The sequence below is a fragment of the Panthera tigris genome, chromosome A1 (genome assembly GCF_018350195.1).
Source record: "Panthera tigris isolate Pti1 chromosome A1, P.tigris_Pti1_mat1.1, whole genome shotgun sequence".
NCBI lineage: Eukaryota > Metazoa > Chordata > Mammalia > Carnivora > Felidae > Panthera > Panthera tigris.
Window position 1 is genome coordinate 229199865 of NC_056660.1, and position 20461 is coordinate 229220325.

Sequence of the window (20461 nt, forward strand, 5' to 3'; positions counted from 1 at the left end):
TCTCTCTCTCAAAAAAAAAAAAAAAAAAAAAGTCATCTTAAAAAAAAAGTATAGAAAGGCCACCTTCTTTGGTAATAATCTAGTAAAATTAAAAGTAAATAAAATGATAAAATATATCCACGGTAAAATTAAGAAAATGCATTTGAATCTACAAATAAAAATAGAAATAAAAAGAAAGTTACATACTATTTAAAAAGCAAGTAAAATAGCAGGGCGCCTGGGTGGCTCAGTCGATTAAGTGTCCAACTCTCGCTTTTTGGCTCAGGACATAATCTCACAGCTCATGGGTTCGAGCCCTGCATCAGGTACCATGCTGATGGAGCAGAGCCTGCCTGGGATTCTCTCTCTCCCTCTCTGTCCCTCCCTTTCTCTATCCTTCTCAGAAATAAACTTAAAAAATAAATAAACAGAAACAAATAGAATAGTGATATTTTATAATGAAATTACAGGGGTAAGGGGGAGAAACTGTACTCAGTAAATCTTAACTTTAGGGGGGCCTGGGTGGCTCAGTCGGTTGAGCAACCGACTGTGGCTCAGGCCATGATCTAGCGGTTTGGGAGTTTGAGCCCTGCGTCGGGCTCTGTGATGACAGCTCGGAGCCTGGAGCCTGCTTCTGATTCTGTGTCTCCCTCTCTCTCTGCCCCTCCCCAACTCACACTCTGTCTCTCTCTGTCTCAGAAATAAATAAATATAAGAAAAAATTGTTAACATCAGATCAAAGAATGTAGTACTCATTTGGGGGAAACCTTAAAAAGAGCTAAATAAACCAAAGAAATTAGAAAGATGGGAATAATAAAAGTAATGCAGAGATAAAGTAATATAAAATAGTAGAAGAGATAAATAAAGTGATAAAAGGAGTAAATATAGGAACTTACAAAAATTTTTAATCAACTGATAATCCTGAGTTTTCCTAATTGAAACACTCTCTACACATGAGAAAAATGGAATGAATTTTTAGTGTTCACTTTTCGTTTCCTGTAATATGTGTTCAAAAATTATCTACAAAAGATGTATCTTTGTTCCAGGAAAGTTAAATACTCCAGTAGGGTTTTTTGGAATGTATTTGGTAACTGCTGGATTTTTGTCTTTTGGAAAGATTAGTTATGTCCTGTTACTACGTACTGGGTTACCTTTTGAAGACTCCTAGGATTTTAGTTGTTTGTTTTTCCTGCAAGGCCCTGCTTTGTTGTTTGAGATAGAAAAGTAACAAGGCAAAATAAACCAAAAACAAAAACAAAAAAACTCAAATAACCCAGGTGATAAAATCACCATCCAAAACTTTTATGCCAAAGGATCAAAAACCACGATGAAGAGTATTGTTACTCTTTTTTTTTTTTAATGTTTCTTTATTTATGAGAGAGAAAGAGAGACAGCCGGGGAGGAGCAGAGAGAGAGAGAGAGACAGAATCTGACGCAGGCTCCAGCTTCTGAGCTCCAAGCTGTCAGCCCAGAGCTGGACACAGGGCTCGAACTCAACAACGTGAGATCATCTGAGCTGAAGTCGGACACTTATCCGACTGAGCCACCCAGGTGCCCCTATTGTAATTCTTCAGATACATTTGTTCTTAATATTTTCAGAGTAACTTTCAGACAGAACTAATTAAGTAAAATTGGGGAAATTAATTTTAATTTTTTTAATGATTTATTTGTTTTTGAGAGAGAGAGAGAGAGAGAGAGAGAGCAGGGGAGGGGCAGAGAGAGACACACACACAGAATCCGAAGCAGGCTCCAGGCTCTGAGCTGTCAGCACAGAGCCTGACGCGGGGCTCGAGCACATGCACCGTGAGATCATGACCTGAGCTGCAGTGGGACACTTATCCAACAGGGCCACCCAGGCATCCCAGGAGACTAATTTTAAAATATTGGGTAGGTAACTATCATTTCAGGGATCAATTACGGCTAATTTTAAGTGTTTAGAAGGCCATAAAATAAAAGTCTCTCTGTTGCTCTTGTATTTGTATCAGGGTCCAGCTGGGAAATAGATTCTCCTCAAGAGTTTCACCGAAGAGAAGTTCATTAAGGGACTATTTGCAAAGGAGTGGGCAAGATCGAGGGCATAAAAGGTGTCTGTTGAGGTGCTCAGGTAGCAGCAAGAGAGGGCAGCCCTTCCCACGGTGGACATGAAGGAAAAGTCTAGGGAACAGGACCAGCAGTCAAGAGGTGTGGCAGGAGCAGAAGGATGAACACCCTAACTTCCCTCCTCCTGCTTTCTGATGTCCCCATGCCTACTATTGGCCAAATCTGATCACAAACCAAAGAGCAAGGGGCCCTCGTGAGACTCTACATGGCAAAAAGGGCAGAGAATGACTACGGGAGTGAAGAAGCAATCTGCACGACATCCCATTAAGTAGTAGAACAACATACCATGTTTATGTTCTTGTTTTGTAAACAACACATTGATATCCGGTGACTTTTTGACACATTTCATATAGTTAGTGCAACTCTAACAAATATGTTTCACAGAGTCATTAGGAGAATTGCTGTTGTTTACTGGGGAAGAAAAAAAGTTCTAGAACCTCAGCGATAGAACCTTAGCTTCTCACATAATGTACAGCTTGAGCCAAACTGCTGTGGACTAAATACCTTATTTAATCCGTGTATCTTTGGAGATATAAACTCAGAGAGAAGTGTGATTAGATCTTATCCAAAAATTAATAAAACTATTTGCCAGTCAAAATCAGAAATGGAATGGACAACTTTGGAGAAAATGACTTACATGTTTATAGACAATGTTAATTTGTTTAAATATTGTATTTTGAAACCGTAATTATTTTTATCTGGAGCATATTGACAAATTTAAATTCCACCACATTCTAGAAAACCCCAGCATTCGGGAGGATGAAAACCTTAGGAGCTTATTATATTCTGAATGTTATGGCAAAGAAAGGACTGTTATTCTGAGATTTCAAATCAGAACATATTCAAAAAAATCAAGAATCAATCATGCAACCAACCATTCTGAGCAGATAGAATCCAAATTGAATAATCATATATACTTGGACAGAGGTGGATATGTTATTTACTGTTGATTTACAGTCTGTCATTTTTATTTAATTACTGTGATTATTCTTAATTGTTATGCAGCAAGAGAATTGTTGAGGGATCAAGTTAGTGAGATACTGTAAAATATAACTCCATCAAGTCTTATGCGGTAATAACAATAAAGGTGAGGGACATCCTTATAAAGTGAATCTTTTCATAATTCCTAGTAAGCATGGCACCAAAGGATGCAGAACACTTTTAGGAGTAAAGGTTTTTATAATAACTAAAATGATCAAAAAATAAATGTATAGACCACGGCTCACAATATTGATATCACGCTCAGGGAAAGAGAACTGGTTCGTTTCATTTTCTTTTATGGTGGAAACCAGTCCTTAGGTAGACCCAATGAAGAGCCTCTGAGAAGGGGTACAAGGCAGCCCATCCCACCCTTGGAGTCAGAAAACCTGGATTTAAAAGTCCTCCTGCTCCCACTGCTGCACCAGTGGTTGAGAATTATCACCCGGAATCTGGAGATCCCAAGTCTTTTCCTGGAAATGCATTTATTCAAGTTAGTTGAGTTGCTCCTTGGGTTGTTCATTTCCTGTAAAATCACTTCATCTTATGCCTTTGGTTTTTGAAATGCAAATGACAGTCTTCTTTCCAGAAGTTTGTCATGGTTCCAAGTCTAAAATTATCTTTCAATACTACATGCATCTATTTGTTTCCTTTCAAAATTCACTCACATCCATTTCCCTTACTGCCTTTGGTGTCACGGGGCCAGTAGGAAGTTAACAGTGGCAGAAATGGTAAGTACGAGCAAAAGTCAAGGGAAAACACCCAGGTGACACACAGGACATAGGAATATCCACCTAGAAGCTGTAGTTCATTTCCCTTCCAGATGCTCCCTCTGTCAGGTTTGCAACAATTTCTTTTTCTCTGATTTCCTTCTATCACATGGGTATTCAAGGGTCATGTTCTACCTTTTCCAAAGAGGCAAACATGGGAATCGAAGGGATAAAGAAAGGCATGAAGTACCAATGCTTCCTTCCCATTTCCAAAGCAAGGGAGGACATGATGCAAATTTCTCGTTAAAAACATCATTCTCACCCGTGTTAGTAGGGTGTCCTGAGATCAAGCACAGAGTTTAAAGCCCGATGGGAATTTTTAATAAAAATAAAATTGGGGTTTGGAATTGTCAAAGTGTCCAAAACACGGGTGTGCAAAACATAAATATGAGTATCGAACAAAAGCTGGTGAAAGGAAGGAAAGGATCAGAACTGGCACGAGTATAAGAAAAGTTACAGAGGCGAACGCCCCGGTGTGAAAGTCAGAACAAGCAAACTCTTACTCAGGAGACAGTGAAAGGAGGGGCGTTCTGGTAGTACCTTGTGGAGACATCCTGTGGGATTCCCCCAGAACTTAAAACACTCAAACTGCCCCTGGTCAAACAATAAGCCACTGCAACAGCAACTGATACAATCAAAGCATAATACGCTGGGTTTTTATTGCATCAGTATGGGCACAGGTGGTGTTACAGTCATTCATTTTTTTTAACATATATATTAAATACTTATTAAAGGAAGCACAGAGAGTCTCTGCCCTTGTGGCATTTACATGCTAGTCAGCAAAGGCTGAAATCAAGTAATCTGAATACTATAAGGTCAAGTAGATAATGGCTACAAGCAAAAAAAAAAAAAAAAAGTAAGACGTGGAGTAGAATAGGGTTCTCAAAGTGTACTTGGGCATCATGGAGGGTCCCGAGACCCTTTCAGGGGGGCTGCAAAGGCATGAGTTTTCACAAAAATCCTACGATGTTATTTGCTTTTGCATGCTCATTCTCGCCCAGTGAGGGTGAAGGCGTCTCACCGGAGCCACGTCACAGGGGTTTTCCAGAGGCTACATGGTGCGTGATGGCATCACTGTCATCCGTTTCAAAGATCTTTCGGTTTTAATACAGTGAATAACATTCTCTATCACCCATATAAATAAAAGCTCTTTGCAGTCCTCAGTGATTTTTTTAGAAGCATGAAAGTGTTATGAGAACTGCTCTAGTTTTGAAAGAATGATCAAAGGCCCAGGAAGACCTCCTTTGGGAGAAGATGTTGGATTAGGGACCTGAACGGAATGCACAGCCAAGCCCTGCAGATTTCTAAGGGAAAAGTCTGTGATTTGTGGCAAATCACACACTGGTTCTTTAAGTTAGTATACTCCATAAATAAATTAGTTTTCAGCATTTAGCTTTTAAATTTTGTTTCCTGCTAAACTGGTTTCTATTAATTTTCTATTTCTTTTCATAATTCTTGATAATAAGAAATATGGATGTACTATCTTTAGGCAATTAATTTATGAAGAAATATATATAATGCTTTTCCTCTGTGTGCTACATTAAGTTTTTTAAATGGTAAATAATCTGAAGATAAAACTTTACAAGGAAATAGTTGGGAATTGTAATGAGCTATAAAAAAAATACTGTTCTGTGATTATAACATCATGTAAAATCCCATGCATAATAAAATTCTTGAGCGATACATTTTAAACTAAAGTTATACATTTGAAGTTCATTTTGTGGTAAATGTCATTTTGTTAATTCCCCTCTATTGGTTACAGCTGTAAAGAAACTGAGTTGTTGCATAAGTGTGAGTACATTACCGACCTTCTATTTATCCATATACAATAGGAAAACTTGAAAAAGCCCACTGATTAGGACAATAGCATTGGTCGAATCTAAATCAGTTTAAAAACTAAATGAGTACTTTTCTAATCCTGGGACCACTAGAGCTGTAATTTTCACCTAAAGCATTGCACACTGCAAGCAGCTGCCCAGACAAACTTGACATTCTGCGGACAGACTTAAAAATCAAGTGTAGAAACACACCTGTCCTCGGAATAATTCCACATCACTCGGAGCTTCCTTGCATAACAACCTTCTCGAGCTTTTTTCTTTGGTTAATTCTAGGAATAGTGGATGGGCCTAACTACCATTTTCAGGGAAATTCCTCAGTGAAACGCCTACAGTTGAGCTTTGAGAGTTACTAGTGAAGATTAGAAGAAAATAACTAGTTTAACACCACGAGCCACCTGTATTCCAAGTAAGCTTAAGCTGACAAGTTTTCCAGAATTCACAAAGAGGAAATGGCCACTCTAAATGAAACTGATTAGTAGTTCGATTTAAATAAAAGTCAATATTTGTACTCTATAAAGTTAACTTGCAGTTAGATATGACCAAAATGCTATGAGCTTATTAAAATCAATTTGATAATCTTACAAATAATTGACAACTTCTCATTGATTTTGTGATTTATAACAGCCCATTTGTATATGTCTATATAATTTCCACCAACTATTTCCTCTATTCTTGGTCAACATTTTTTTTATAAAGAAAGATGTTCTCTTTCTCTTCAGTTGATGTGGCTCTGAGAGTTTACGCTCATTTAAAGCACAGTAACACTTAACCTTCAAATCATTCTTAACCTCCCAGAAAGACTGGAGAATGAGAGGGTAGAAATGAATGCAGATTCTGTCAGTTATAGATGTATGTGAATCTAGGTGGCGTTATCCTTCATGGTCTATGTAAAGATAAGTTTTTATATCATTTTGACAGACTCAATTTAGCCTAAGAATAAATGTTTCTAAACTTCCTGACAAACGTAAATCTAAACAAAGCTGCCAAAGTCAGGTGTCCAGTCCTGAAAGGGTCTGTCTCAGTTTGCGTTTTTATTATTCCTTTGATAATCCTGAATTAACAGCCTCAACAGAACATTCATGGAGTGCCTGTCTGAGGCATTGCCTAATTCTAATGGTTTATTTTAGTGCATTCTTGTTAGTAACGCTTTGTTTTTAATGGTAAAAATGACCCTTTGGAGTTAAATTGATAATCACCCCTTAGAAACCTTATCTTTTTCCCCCCTAAGTGTATTTATTTATTTTGAGAGAGAGAGAGCGAGAGTGAGCAGAGAAGGGGCAGAGAGAGAGGGAGAGAGAGAATCCCAAGTAGACTCCATGCTGTCAGCACAGGGCCCACCATGGGGCTCGATCTCAGGAACGATGAGATCACGACCTGAGCTGAAATCAAGAGTCAGATGCCTAACCAACTGGGCCACCCAGGTGCTCCCAGAAACTGTCATTCTTGTGGCTTCAACTTCCACTATTGATGACTTTGGTAGCTCCGTCTCTGTCCTCAAGTCTCACCCACGTGCAATCAAACTTTGATCTTGGAAATTGCCAGGTTATATTTGAGCCGGTACTAAAATCAAGCTCAGAGTCCCTTTCTAACTACATAAATCCTCACCATCTCCTTCTGCTCTGTAATTTAAAAATTAAGCCCATCCTTCCGTAAAACACACCCACTAGTTTCTCTGCTTGGGAATGCCACATCGTTGGGAGTTTCGGCTTTCCCGCCCTCACCTGTGAGCGTGTGTTGTATTGTGGGACAGGTGCTCAAGGTACGTGCATGATTACACCAGTGCATTACTGTCTGCTCGCTTTTCTGGAAAGACTTACTCTGCACTGTGCGAACCTCCCAGGCTCCCACTGCAGTGCTCGCAGTCAGCTACACGGTGGAGTCATTTTGTCTCGGCTTCACTCCTGCCCTCTTCGTCACTAAGTCCCCGTGAGCTTTTCTTTTAAAACGTCTCCCAGCTGTGCACCTCTCTCTCCCTTCCTCAATTACAGCGGGTTTTCTTTCTCTACACTGCAGGAAATTCCCGGTCCTAGTCTCTCCAGTGTCTAAGCAGTGTCCTGCTGCCTTCATTGTAAATGTTCAGAATTCTGGGGCGCCTGAGTGGCTCAGGCCATGAAGCGTGCACCTCTTGGTTTCGGCTCATTTCATGATCCTGCAGTTCACGGGACTGAGCCCTGCTCTAGACTGTGTGCTGACAACGTGGGGCCTGCTTGGGATCCTCTCTCTCCCTCTCTCCGCCCCTCCCCTGCTCATGCTATCTCTCTCTCTCTCTCTCTCAAAATACATAACTAAACTTAAAAAAAAGAAAGTTCAGAATTCTGCTTCCATCGTATTACCCTCCATCTGGAGAACCCATTGCTGTGTGATACTGTACAAATCTCCCTGTCAAATGCTTAAAATTTCTCAAGAGTCTGGGCTGCTCAGAGGGTTAAAGCAACCCGGTGGGGGTAGGATGAATTCTCTCTGAGCCATCAGGCATCAAGGCAGGCTGCAAGGAGGAGGTGACATTTAAACATCACTTTAAGGATGAGTTTTGATATTGACAGAGAAATGAATTTTAAGCTGAGGGGACAGAGAGAACCTTTGCTTTCTCATCTCTTGGCTCTGACGACTAGGTGTTGTTTGGGTTTGTTTTCAATTTTAAGCAGGCCACTTTAATGATCTATGCCTTGAATGTCTCATTTGTAAAATGAAAGCTCACGAGGTGTTGAAGGGAAACATTAAGTGATACCTGGGATAGTACTAGAATAAGGTTTTCGGGACAAACAAATCCCAATCAAGGTTTTGTTATTATCAGACCACGTGGCTCTGCGATTAGATCTAGTGACTAACTAAAAACAGACATCCGTAAAGGAGTTTATGCTTTTGCGAACATTTTTCCATCCATTGTCTCCTTAGGTGCTCAAATTTGCCAAGATTAACATTTGTAGAGACACAGTGATGGAGTGTGGTTAAGAACACACGCTCTGAAGCCAGATGCCTCACCTGCAGGCAGCCCTGGGTGTCCTCAGTTAGTGCCCCTCTCAGTCCTGTTGACACAAACGGGATGGTTGGAGGTGCCTTCCCACTGGCTCCTTGTGAAGATTCGGTGAGCTAAGCGATGTCAGCTCTTCTGGACGGTCCCCAGAACCTAGAAAGTACTCAGTGAAGGTTAGCTTCTATTACTGACACATCAGTATCCTCATCATCTCTGCTTTTATAAACATGGAGGTCTACTGAGTTCTAGTTCTGGATTCTATTCAACCCACCCCATTGGCATGACTGTGACCTACATAATGACTTAGGAAAAACGCACTGCAGGTCTCTGGCCTTTTCTGTGTTATTGCAAAGTATGTAGCTGAATTAAGGGTTACTGTTTTCTGAGATCGATATTTAGCTACAGAAGGCAAGAATGAACAATTCCAGAAGTCTCTTTAAACCTGTGCAGAATAAGTGCATATAATCATGAAAACTCTAGAATTTCTAGCTCAGTTAGGAAAAAGCAGACTATATATTACAGTATATGTGCTAATACGACCTGTGAGTCTGAATTTTTATGCACAAAATTAGCCTTTCAAGCTTTCTACCTGCCTAGGCTGATCTCTGCCCCACTGACGGTGCATAGCAAGCTTCCCCAGCCAATACCGGAGTCTCGAAGGAGAGGTTCTTTGGGGGCGTACCACAGTCCGAGGCATAGAGCTTTCTCCTGCAAACAAATTGGCTTCTCTTTAGGGAAGAATTTTTCAACCTTAAAGTATCAGTTTGTGTATAGGACTTAATACTGCTTGGATACTAAACAGCACCTACCCCTAGACTTGGGGATAGAAGATGAGGATCTGAGTCCCATCTTCGTTTTACCACGGGCATGACACTGGCTGACCAACCCTTCAGCCTCTCCACACCTCTGTTTGCGTTTCTGAGAATAATCAAAAAGATTCAAGGACGGTTGTTTTCACAGATTGCTATGTGGTCTCTAGTCAATTCATGTATGTGAAAGCACACAGAGATATTATTGAGATACTGGTATTATACTCAAGATTCATTGCTTCAGGTACCTTTCTAGGTTCAATGGAAGGTTTTATGTCCCTCTATTCTGCAGTTCCCTTGGAATTTCTCCCCTGTGTCCAGTTGGATTATTGTGTCTTGATCAGATCAAGGACGCATATAATCTTGAATTTTAACTATTTACCAGGTCATCGTTTCACCTCCTCTTCCCAGTCCCCCAGAACTGAGTCAGATTGAGCAGACCCCTGGGCTCAGCTTTGAGGACTATTCCACCCTGGGGAAGGTCCAGAATGGTCAAAGAAGTCACAGTCAATGCCCTGGAAATATGCTTCCCATACCAGAGGGTAGCTGTTGCTTTCTGTGACCTACTAAGACTTGGAGATCCGCTGTTGCTCATAGTTTTGGTTTCTTCTGGAAGAGTTAATTGCCCTAAAGGCAACATTCCATTTCCCTAGGTGGAATTTTAAAGCCCAGTCTCTCCCCACCCCCCACCCTAAGAAATCCTCTCACATGGTCCTTATCCCCCAGCAGAATGCTTCATATCCTCAGGACTGTGGTCTAATACTACCTCTAGCCTGAGCCTCTAGGCAAGACTTGATGAAGGAAAAAGTTCTGTAGAAAAAAAAAATCATAATTTAAAATCCAGAACCATGAATGCTTCCGAAATCCCTGGAAATTTTGTATTTTCTACCTCAATGCACAGTAATGTTAATAAGCAAATCAATAGTTAGTTATATGTAAATTTTACTTCCATTATAAAGTAATTAAGGATTATCCTATAATTTTAACCTTTTTCATCTTCTCATACAGCTTTGCTGTTTAAAATTAGAATGAATAAATGCTGTTCATTTGAAACCTAGTGAGCAATGGAAAATCATTCTAAAAGGCACACAGTGTTTCAGCTCTTGTCCTGTTTCGTCCTTGCCAGGTGATATGTCAGTGCTGTAATATTATGATACATTGCTCATTGTTGCAATTACCTTTGTCAGAGTGCATCTAGGTTTCATGCTTGAGATGTGTGAACAAAGTCGTGAGATGGAGAATCTCGGTTTGTTTTCGTTGAGTATTGATCAAATACAACACTGATTCTATAAAAGATGAGCAGATCTGATTATTACGTGATATGTATTTCAGGAGCACATAAATCACATTTTTAATTGAAATTTCTTTGCAAAGGGACTTTAAATTGCTACCTTTAATATCCTGCCTGGAAGGCGTTTGTAGGTTTCTGGTGATGATTTTATGAATCTCTTCAGAATTGACAGAATTGTTTCACTTGCTAACTTCATAGGCAAGAAAGTTCATCAGAGCAAAGTCATTCAGTCTCCCTCAAAGGCAAATAACCGGGACTCACAGTTCTCTTGCTTTATAGATTGTTTCACTGTGTACATGAAATTAAAGATTTTATTTTGTTTTGTTTCACTTTTACTGAAGTTTCCAAAGGTCTGGACACTGTGGTGTTTCAACTTTCACTGCCCCGGAGATGCACTGTCATGGGGGAGGGGGCATGGCCAGGACAAGCCATTACCTTGGGGCAGAGAGAAGTAACCAAGGGAGGTCTCTGTGGGAAGCCCCCCAGTGGCAAGTAGAATGGTGACCACTGATCTTAAAGGGCCTTCCCTCTCTCATGGTGGCTCACTCTCCTCCGCTGAGCGGTGATCTTCAGTAGGGTAGCGACCAAGGGGAGCACCTTTGGCTACGGTTTGTAACTGTCCCCCTCCCCACCATGCCTCCCTCTTCTTCCTTCTCCTTGCATTTAGTCCCATCTGCCTCTGCCCCCATCACCCTGGCTCTTCTTGCTTCCGAGGGTTCTTTCGTATCTCAGTCTGCCCCTCACCTGGGCCTCTTGACTCTGTCGGCGCCTTGAAGTTGCCACAGCAGCAGTGGGGACAGTATGTTCCTGGCATCCACAATGAAACTCACTCTGACTGCACTCCCCATAGACACATCGTATTTCTGGTGATTAGGCCTGTAATACCATCAGTATGGATTAAACGATTTTTTTGCAGGCTATTGCAATCTTCACCATCTGGTATATACTGTTTGCTTGGGACTCTATTTTCTAAATTACAAGAAAAAGGATTACGATTGTACTTTTGTTATGCCCTTCATGATGAAATTGGGACTGGATGGGAGCATTTTTATATCCTTGCTTGACTTTTTTCCAGATTTCAAAATACCCAGTCTTACCTGTGTCCGTGAATTGGCTTATTATTCAATATCCAATGATGAGAAGGTATATTTGCATTGTTTAGAGTTCTCACCAAAGAATTAGAGGGAAGGAAGGCGGAAGAAGTTCTTAAATGGCAAACATTATAGGAACTGATGCTTTTTTGAGAAATATACATCACTTTTATACTATCGCAGGTCAAATCTGTGGTTTCATTCGAAACATGAAGCCATGTTATATTCTTGAAAAGAAAGAAGTGGGGAACTTGAAATATGCCCACATTTATCAGGAATGATACTATTGTCTAAAATAGCCAAAGAGGGCGATTAAGGATGGATGATGATTACAGCGTAGTCTGTGTGTATATAATTATGCTCTATCAAAAGAGGGAGAGACTTTGTGCTGTGGTTCAGATAGCATGAGAAAGCTTGCATTGCCAAGTCCTTCCCACCCAACTCCCCCTCCTCACCCCAAGCTCCTCTCAGACACGCACAAGTGTGCTTGGGCTCTTTTAACCCCCAAGACGAGTCGGTAAAACATTCGATTAAAGACATTTGCTTAAAGAGAAAGTGGGCAAACTCTCACAAGGAGCCCATTGAAATAGAAAGGAATACAATAAAACGCAGTTTCTCATACAAAGTATAATTAAATAGGACGGCCAGGAACTGAGTCTCATATCTCCATCACTTGTAACATCAGCCACATTAGCAACACCAATTTGAGCACTGTATCTTCTCATTGTTCTGCACACGGCTGCGATGGCAAAGATAACCAGCCAGTGGCTGCTTATTCTGTGAGATCAGGGTGAATTCTGCATTGTTTGAAGACCTATTAATATTTTAAACACTGTCTACCCTTCAGGCATTGAGGTATTACATCACTATTTATACAGCGCAATTTGCCACTGCTTGGAAGGTTTCGAGCACTTCAGCATCCTGATAATTAAGTAGGAGATAGAATTATATTAACACAATTAACATGAGCCAAAAGGTAGACTTTTAAATTATTTCAAATGTTTCTGATATTGTGTAATCCAAAAATAACTCCTTGATTAACTAATTTGTCTCATAAGAAATGTCTCTATGTAGGTCAGGATGAGATCACTTGAAAAAACTCTACTCTTTTGAGAACTTTTAAACCGCCAAAAAAGAAAAATCTCATTTAAGAGCTGGAGTCAAATTATATGGTCATTTTAGTTCTCAGAATTCAAAGCATAGATGGCTGGAATCATGCGCGTGTGATAATTCTAGGCTACTCTCAATAAATAATACATGTCATTTCTGCTTCACTGAGGCTGTCACTTACTGCTCTAAATGACTTTCAATGCAGGGCCCAGCCTGCTCTCCCAGAGTGCACTTCAGCTCAATTCCAAACCTGAAGGGTCCTTCCAGTATCCGGCCAGCTACCATAGCAACCAGACCCTGGCCCTGGGTGACACGGCCCCTTCGCAGCTCCCTGCCCGAGGCGCGCAAGCCCGAGGTGCGGCCCACGGCTTCAGCCAGGTACGTGTGGGAATGGGGGTTCCACGGGAGCAGGTGGGGAGCAGGGCTGCGAGCTGGCCACCGCGTTCCCTCCTCCCCTCTTCAGGCATGCCCGGTAACTTGGGAAAGTTAGGAAAGATGCCTTCAGGGCTGTGAGTGAAGGAAATGAATGATCAAATACCATTCTCAAGTAACACCGAATTGTAGATATTTTCTTGAGGAATGTCTGTGGATCACTCCTGCTGTCTGCTTTGTACAGGCTCATCTATGTGAATGTGTGCCTCGTTACTATTTCTGTGTCTATATGGGATATAAATATGACAGACACTCCGAGTTTGTGAGTGCACCTGGAACCAATTTTTTCTCCTAAAAAAAAAAAAAAAAAAGCACGAAATTATTCCTTGGGCATAATCGTATCAAGGAACATAGTATTAATGCATAATCAAGTACACCGAACTCTTCTGTAGATAACTGTGATTAGTTTAGGAGTGGTTACACGTTGTCAGGTTTGATTTTGAAATGTGCCTATAATTGTTTCTTTAAAGCTGCGCACTTTCTCCTGTCGTTTCACAGCACAAATTCATCAGGTGCAGTTGAGATCAGCTCTTGGTAAAGAGAACTAGCTCCTCACCTGAATTTGTTTTTCACGCGAGATGTAAGCGTTATTTACATGTTAATTTGGGGGTGCAGGCTTTAGTTGGTCAGCCCACCAGAATTAATGTATTGATTGGAGGGCTCTCTTCTCTTCAGCGACTTTAAACTTACTGTAATCTCTGCATGTTTGGTCCTGGAATGAAGAACCGGCCACCTTCAAAGTAGCCCTTTAAGCTGATGAGCTTCATTTCATCCTTTCTGCACTAACGCTCGGGACCTCCATACCCCATTACCTCCGCCAGGAACAGTTCCCCAGCTGCACTGCCCATCTGGGGGCTTCCACCGACCAAACCCATCCATCTCTGTTATCAGTTTATCGTTACTACACATCTGTGGATCTTTCCACCTAAAAACTGAAAGCAACCTGAGGGCAGGGCCATTTTCCTCTTTTATCAGCAGCCCCTAGCCATCCCGGTGGCCCTCTGGAAATGTCTGCAGACAGGTAGGAGGTAAGGCGAGCCAGAATGGCATATGGTATAGTCACCGAGAGATGCTGATTTTCAGTGACATGGACACAGAGAAGCATGAACTGAAAAGTCTCAGTGCATTTCAATTATTAAATTATTGCCCTGGCAATATGTTAAAAATACGATTACCTCCTGCAGGCAACACCCTTGTCCGTCAGTGGCTTTGTGACTTTTACCTTCTTGGGGATGCCAAGCACAGGGTATGTGAATAAAAGGGAGGGGTAAATAAAACATTCCACTGAGAAGATTGGCCGGCTCCCCTGTTATGGTGCAGTGTGTGACCCTTGCGGTGCTTGATTTTTTTTAATGTTTATTTATTTTTGAGAGAGTGAGAACGTGAGCGGGGAAGGAGCAGAGAGAGAGAGAGAGAGAGAGAGACAGAATCTGAAGTAGGCTCCAGGCTCTGAGCTGCCAGCACAGAGCCCAACACGGGACTCAAACTCACAGACCGTGAGATCATGACCTCAGCCGAGGTCGGACCCTTAACCCACCGAGCCACCCAGACACCCCAGGATCACTGTTCTTTAAATGTACTGGTCTGTTCTATTTCCCTGAAAGAAAGATGCAAGGATATGCTAGGGACTATCTAAAAATGGTTTTTAATTTATTAGAAAAAAATCATACACACATGCATTTATCACATATACATAATACTGCGTAGTTTTTCATTACCTAAGAACATTCATTATGTGATGTTTGAAACACTGGGTGTTGTCAGCATAGGAAATATTGTTAGATTTTTTTTAATCCAATTTTATTTTATTAAAAGATAAAATGGAAGCTGTGATTTCACTATGTAGATGTAGATTTTTTTTTTTCTCAAAAGCATCCCATTCTTGAAAGGAACTATTTTTCTCCTTCTCATCTGTCTTCTCTTTGACCATGATACAGTGATTGTGGTAGAATGCACTCAATTTTGAATTCTTTGGAAGCAAGCAACTGTATTACACACCCTCTATTATCCTTGTATCTAACCATACTTCTAGGTCCAAGAGGCCACATTCAGAAATGAGGAATATTTTATACTCAAATTAACCTGCGAAGGTTATGAATTTAGCTTTTGCCAGCCTCCTAGAACTTCTAAGACACACAGGTAGTAAAACAATAAAGTTCTGTCTTTTTAAAAAAATATCTTGAACTCATATTACTCCTGTTTGGCTTTTTTTTTTTCATAAATACCTAAGACCTCTGTAATTTGAGCTGAAACACTGAATCAGTTTCTTTTTTTAAATCTGTATTACCATAGCTGAGCATCATGGAAAATAGAAATGTCAATAGAAAATGAAAAATCAGTTAACTTCTCAACTCATCTGTGAGCATCTTCTAAGTTCAATTCACGCATAGCTGTATAATGACTAGCTGTTAAAGCAAAGCTTTCTTATAAAATTAATAGCTACCATTTTTTTTAATTTTTTTTTAATGTTTATTTATTTTTGAGACAGAGAGAGACAGAGCATGAATGAGGGAGGGTCAGAGAGAGAGGGAGACACAGAATCGGAAGCAGGCTCCAAGCTCTGAGCTGTCAGCACAGAGCCTGACGCGGGGCTTGAACTCATGGACTGTGAGATCATGACCTGAGCTGAAGTCGGTCGCTTAACCGACTGAGCCACCCAGGCGCCCCAGTAGCTACCATTTATTAAGCATGCAGAAGTAATCTGTTTTACGTGCATCATCTTATTTCATGCCCACCACGGGGCTGTATTAGTATCTACACTTTAAAGACGGGAAAATTCAAGCTCATCACATTTAGAGACGTTGTCACACACCATTTTAAGGAAGCAGTGGTAAAACAGGGCACAAAATCTGGACTGAGTTGAAGCCTAGTGATTCCAGCACTGTTTCATAGGTTTCCTTTTATTATTGACCATGTCAACAGCTTGGATCTAGTCAGAGGTCTATAAATGTGGACAAGCAGTATGGCGGTTTATCTACTTCCGTGTTATAGAAGTTCTGTTTGGAGCTAATTCTTTCATTCAGTACTTAACATGGGAGTATAACAGTGGAAACTCAGAATGACAGGACTGGGCCTCACATTAAAAGTCTGCTTTAAAATTTAATCAGAAAATGTAACAAAGTTATAAAGATATCAAAGCTATGTATTTGAAGTCATCAGAGTTATAGTTTGAAGACGTCTATAAATGTGCATGTTCAAAGTGATAACTTAAGTTTGAGCCAAAAGTGACTGGCATACTCATTTACTCTGGCAGGTGGGTGGATGGAAAGTCTGAACATTCAAAGCAGGGGGTTGTTCTAATCCACTTGATTAACAGGATTGAGGCTGTTGGCAAACACCTAAATCTTATTTATTTTACTAAGTGGTAGATCTTGGTACCATGAGTTACTTTTAGCTTTTCTGTGCTGCAGTAGGAAAGTCATGTTTTATTGAATACCCAATAGGACCTCTGACTTCAAAATAATGTCAGAGAAGCTTTGAACAAGTAAACAGTATTTTTAGTTGGCTTTAGCATTATACCTAGAAAGTAGGGGCACCATTTCCCATTCCAATAGCATCCCTTTTGTTTAGATTATCTCGAGAATCCCTCTATTCCAGTGGTTTTTCAGAGCCCAGTGACACATTCTTTTCAATATTCTGACTGGTGCGAAAGCTCATGTCTTCAAGGCTGGATTAATTTTTAGAATACCTTGCAGTTTGAAAGTGCCAACGGGGCTAGGGAAATTCAAATTATTGCCAACGGATGCCAGACCAAGTTAATAAGGTCAATAATCAATCAACACAAAAACATTTCTTTTTTTTTTTTTTTTTTGGTTTTTTGTGTGTGTGTGTGTGTGGGTCTTAAAAAATATGTGTAATTCTAAAGTAAAGCAAATGGTTTTGTGTCTGGCTCATAAATCATGTCACCATGCAATGTCAAAGGAGTATCATGTGTGTTCAAAGATTCTAATTTCAATTAAAAAGAAACAACTCTGACTTATTCAGCGGAATAAATGTTGGTGGAGTGACCATCACCCGCTCTACACCAGACCCCGGCAATACATGCCTCACCTACATTGCCCCATCGTATCAGTCTGCAGATAAAACTATGAGTCACAAAAGGTGCAATAGAATATTGATTCTCTGGTGTTGCCCTAACTACAATCCTTGAAAGTCCTTCCCCTCAGACACTAGGTTGAGTTTAGGAGACTGGGAGGCATAGAAGGTAAGACCCTACCTATCAGCCCCCAGGGCCTTTCTGGGAAGTAACATGAGCCAATTTATGGTTATTCTTTACCCCACCTTGCAGTCTCCATGCCCCAGACTCTAATCAGCTGTGTAGATAACCTCTCCCTCCCTCCCTCCGTCCCTTCCTCCTCCAAGTCAACCTTGTCCTTTATGTAACTCTCCTGAGGTGCCCCAGTTACATTTGTGTATCTATGGGCTATTCTTTTTTTTTTTTTTTTAATGCTTATTTATTTTTGAGAGAGAGAGAGAGGGTGCAAGCAGGGGAGGGGCAGAGAGAGAGGGAGACACAAATACCAAAGCAGGCTTCAGGCTCGGAGGTGTCAGCACAGAGCCCAATGCAGGGCTCGAACCCACAAACCGTGAGATGATCGTGACCTGAGCCAAAGTCAGAGGCTTAACCGACCGAGCCACCCAGTCTCCCCATCCGTGGGTTATTCTTTAATGCATCTGAGACGCTTCGTGTGCCTGTTGTAAGCCGTGTGCTGTTGTGTGTGCTTGGGAGACAGCAGGAAAGAAAATAGACACAATCCCCGCCCTCAAGGAACCTACATTCCAGCAGCAGCAATGAGAACGCAGAATATCGACACAGGGAATAAGTACATTACATAGTTTGTTAGACAGCGATGATTTCTATGAGGAGGAAATGACGCAGAACAGGATAAGCGGGATCCAAAGTGTGGGACCGGGTGTGGTATATGGGGCCTTGTGCAGAAGGTAAGGATTGGGAAAGACCTGAAGATGGGGAGAGAGGTAGCTGTATGTAGGGGTGTCTTGGGGACACCAAATACGGTGAATGGCTCCCGGATGAGGTGGCCTGGCATCTTGATGGAGCAGCAGGGAAGCTAAAGCGGGTGCAGGACTTTTCAAAGGGGCTGGAAACCCAGCCCGTTATTGTGAGGACCTTGTGTTTTACTCTCAGAGGCACTGCATGGCCTGACGTAGGCCTTGAAAGCATCATTCTACCGTATCACGTATAACGCCTGTAGTTAGTCACGTAAGAGTCTGTTTCTTCGATCAGACTGCCTTTGCTGCCAGAGTAAGAACCACACACAGTTGACCTCCATATCCCAAGTGACCGGCCCAGGGTTCACCAGGTGTCCATCCGGCTCCTCAAACCCCAGCCTCCCTCTTAACAGTCGTACCACAGAGGTTGTGGGTAGAGAGCTGATAGAGAAGCTGGATCTCCTCCAGGCTTGTCTGCTTCCGCTCACATCAGATTCCCTGTGGATTATATGAAATGCATCAAGGAGTCGCTCTAAAAATGTCGGTGTCTCCCCATGTGCAAACATGAAGTAGTCTCGCCGAGCATTTCTTCCCTCAAAGAAACAAAATGTGCAAGAGAGAAAGTATATCCCTGTATAAGGGGCACTAGCAGAGTAGCATTGGACCCTCGAGGTTTTAACACCGCTCTCATGTTCTTCCGCAGAACTGATGTAAGTGGGTGCGTATTTATAATTCTAGAAAAATGCCTGCTTGCTGTAGGAAAGTCAGAATCGTATGCTGGTTCGGTGGAATAAAACTGGGCAATAGTGGATCTATCCTAGAAAAGCAGTAAGCTTTCTCAGAAGCAAAGTTGCCATTTCTTTTTGATGCGGGCCGCTTATTTAATGTGGCACTGACTTTTATGTCTTAAAAGTGCTCATGTAGGCTATATCGTAATTATAAATATGCCATCTGCCCACTTGGGCCAGCGCCCTGGTGTTTGTTGAATTTGGAGCATCTCTTACAGGTGGTGCAGTCTCACATCAGGACGATGTGAAGGTCAAGGGGGTGGAGAGCTCGGGGGATGGTGGCTCAGTGGACAGAGACCCACGTGGTGTAGAGGAGGAGCAAGTCCCCAGTAAACACCTATTTATTGACCGCTGAATGAAAAGGGTCATACAGACAACTGGGGTGACATCACTCCGATTTGCTTCATTATGAGCAAAGTCGTTGTCTGGTAACATTGATGAAGAGAAAAGTCACCCATGACCTTGGGAAACACAAAATCACATGGATGCATTTAGCATATATACAGTGCATAGCATTTAGAGGAGAAATCATGCCATTTTGTCTATTTTCCTTGACTTGTCTGTGGCAAACTAGTGGTTCTTTTAAGATAGTTTTCAGACGACCACCTATTGGAAATCTTTCCTCATTGCGCTGCTTTAAAATCTTCCCCCTCCATTTTCTGTTTCCAGTATAAATCTATTTAATCTGGCTTCAGTAGGTGAAACATCTCTCCTTGCAGGGAGGGTGTGTGTGTGTTGCACTATAACATTTCCTCTCCTAAGTAAACATTTGATGTGGCTTCTTGAAGTAAATACTGAATGAACCTCTTGCCGAAATAAACCGTTTTTCTTGGTAGTATATTTTTCCCAAGGCCCGTTTAGTTTTTTTGAAAAAGTTGCCATCCAGAAGCCCTCCTTATATATTCGTTAAGACAAATTTATGTAAGTCACTGTTTTCTTTCTCTCTCTTTTCTTTCCATTCATAGAGACTTTTAATGGCCATAGGAAATACTTGTCTGAATATTTATTGATAATGGCCCTAATCATACTTTTATTAAGTGGAGGTCAGAGGGTAGGAAAATCCATCACCCGGGATGCAAAAGCCTGCACCACCCTGTTTTTATAGTGTCTGGGAAACCTTGGAAAAGGGCTCACTTAGTGCCTCCTTCTCACTTGAGTGACAGACATGATTTGCAAGAGCAGTGCTCTCTCCCTTTCTCTCACACTCGCTCTCGCTTTCTCTCATAATTTTGAGACCCTCCTGCAAAAAGAAAGCAGTGAGTGCGGTCTCCATTATTATCTCAGAGATTATAGCTCTTAGGGTCCTTTAAATTAAATTGTCCTCCTCTGAAGAAGGAATTTCTTCCCAACT

At 41.3% G+C, this 20461-nt stretch overlaps 1 protein-coding gene across 3 annotated transcripts in view; it reads left to right on the forward strand.

The window, feature by feature from the left end:
- The window catches only part of CTNND2 (catenin delta 2), a 931760-nt gene that overhangs the window by 514566 nt on the left and 396733 nt on the right, over positions 1–20461 (forward strand). For all 3 annotated transcript variants that reach the window (XM_042997513.1, XM_042997503.1, XM_042997520.1), the window contains one exon: positions 13146–13318. In XM_042997513.1, the coding sequence (XP_042853447.1) occupies positions 13146–13318 (173 nt within the window). The remainder of the gene's footprint in view (positions 1–13145; positions 13319–20461) is intronic.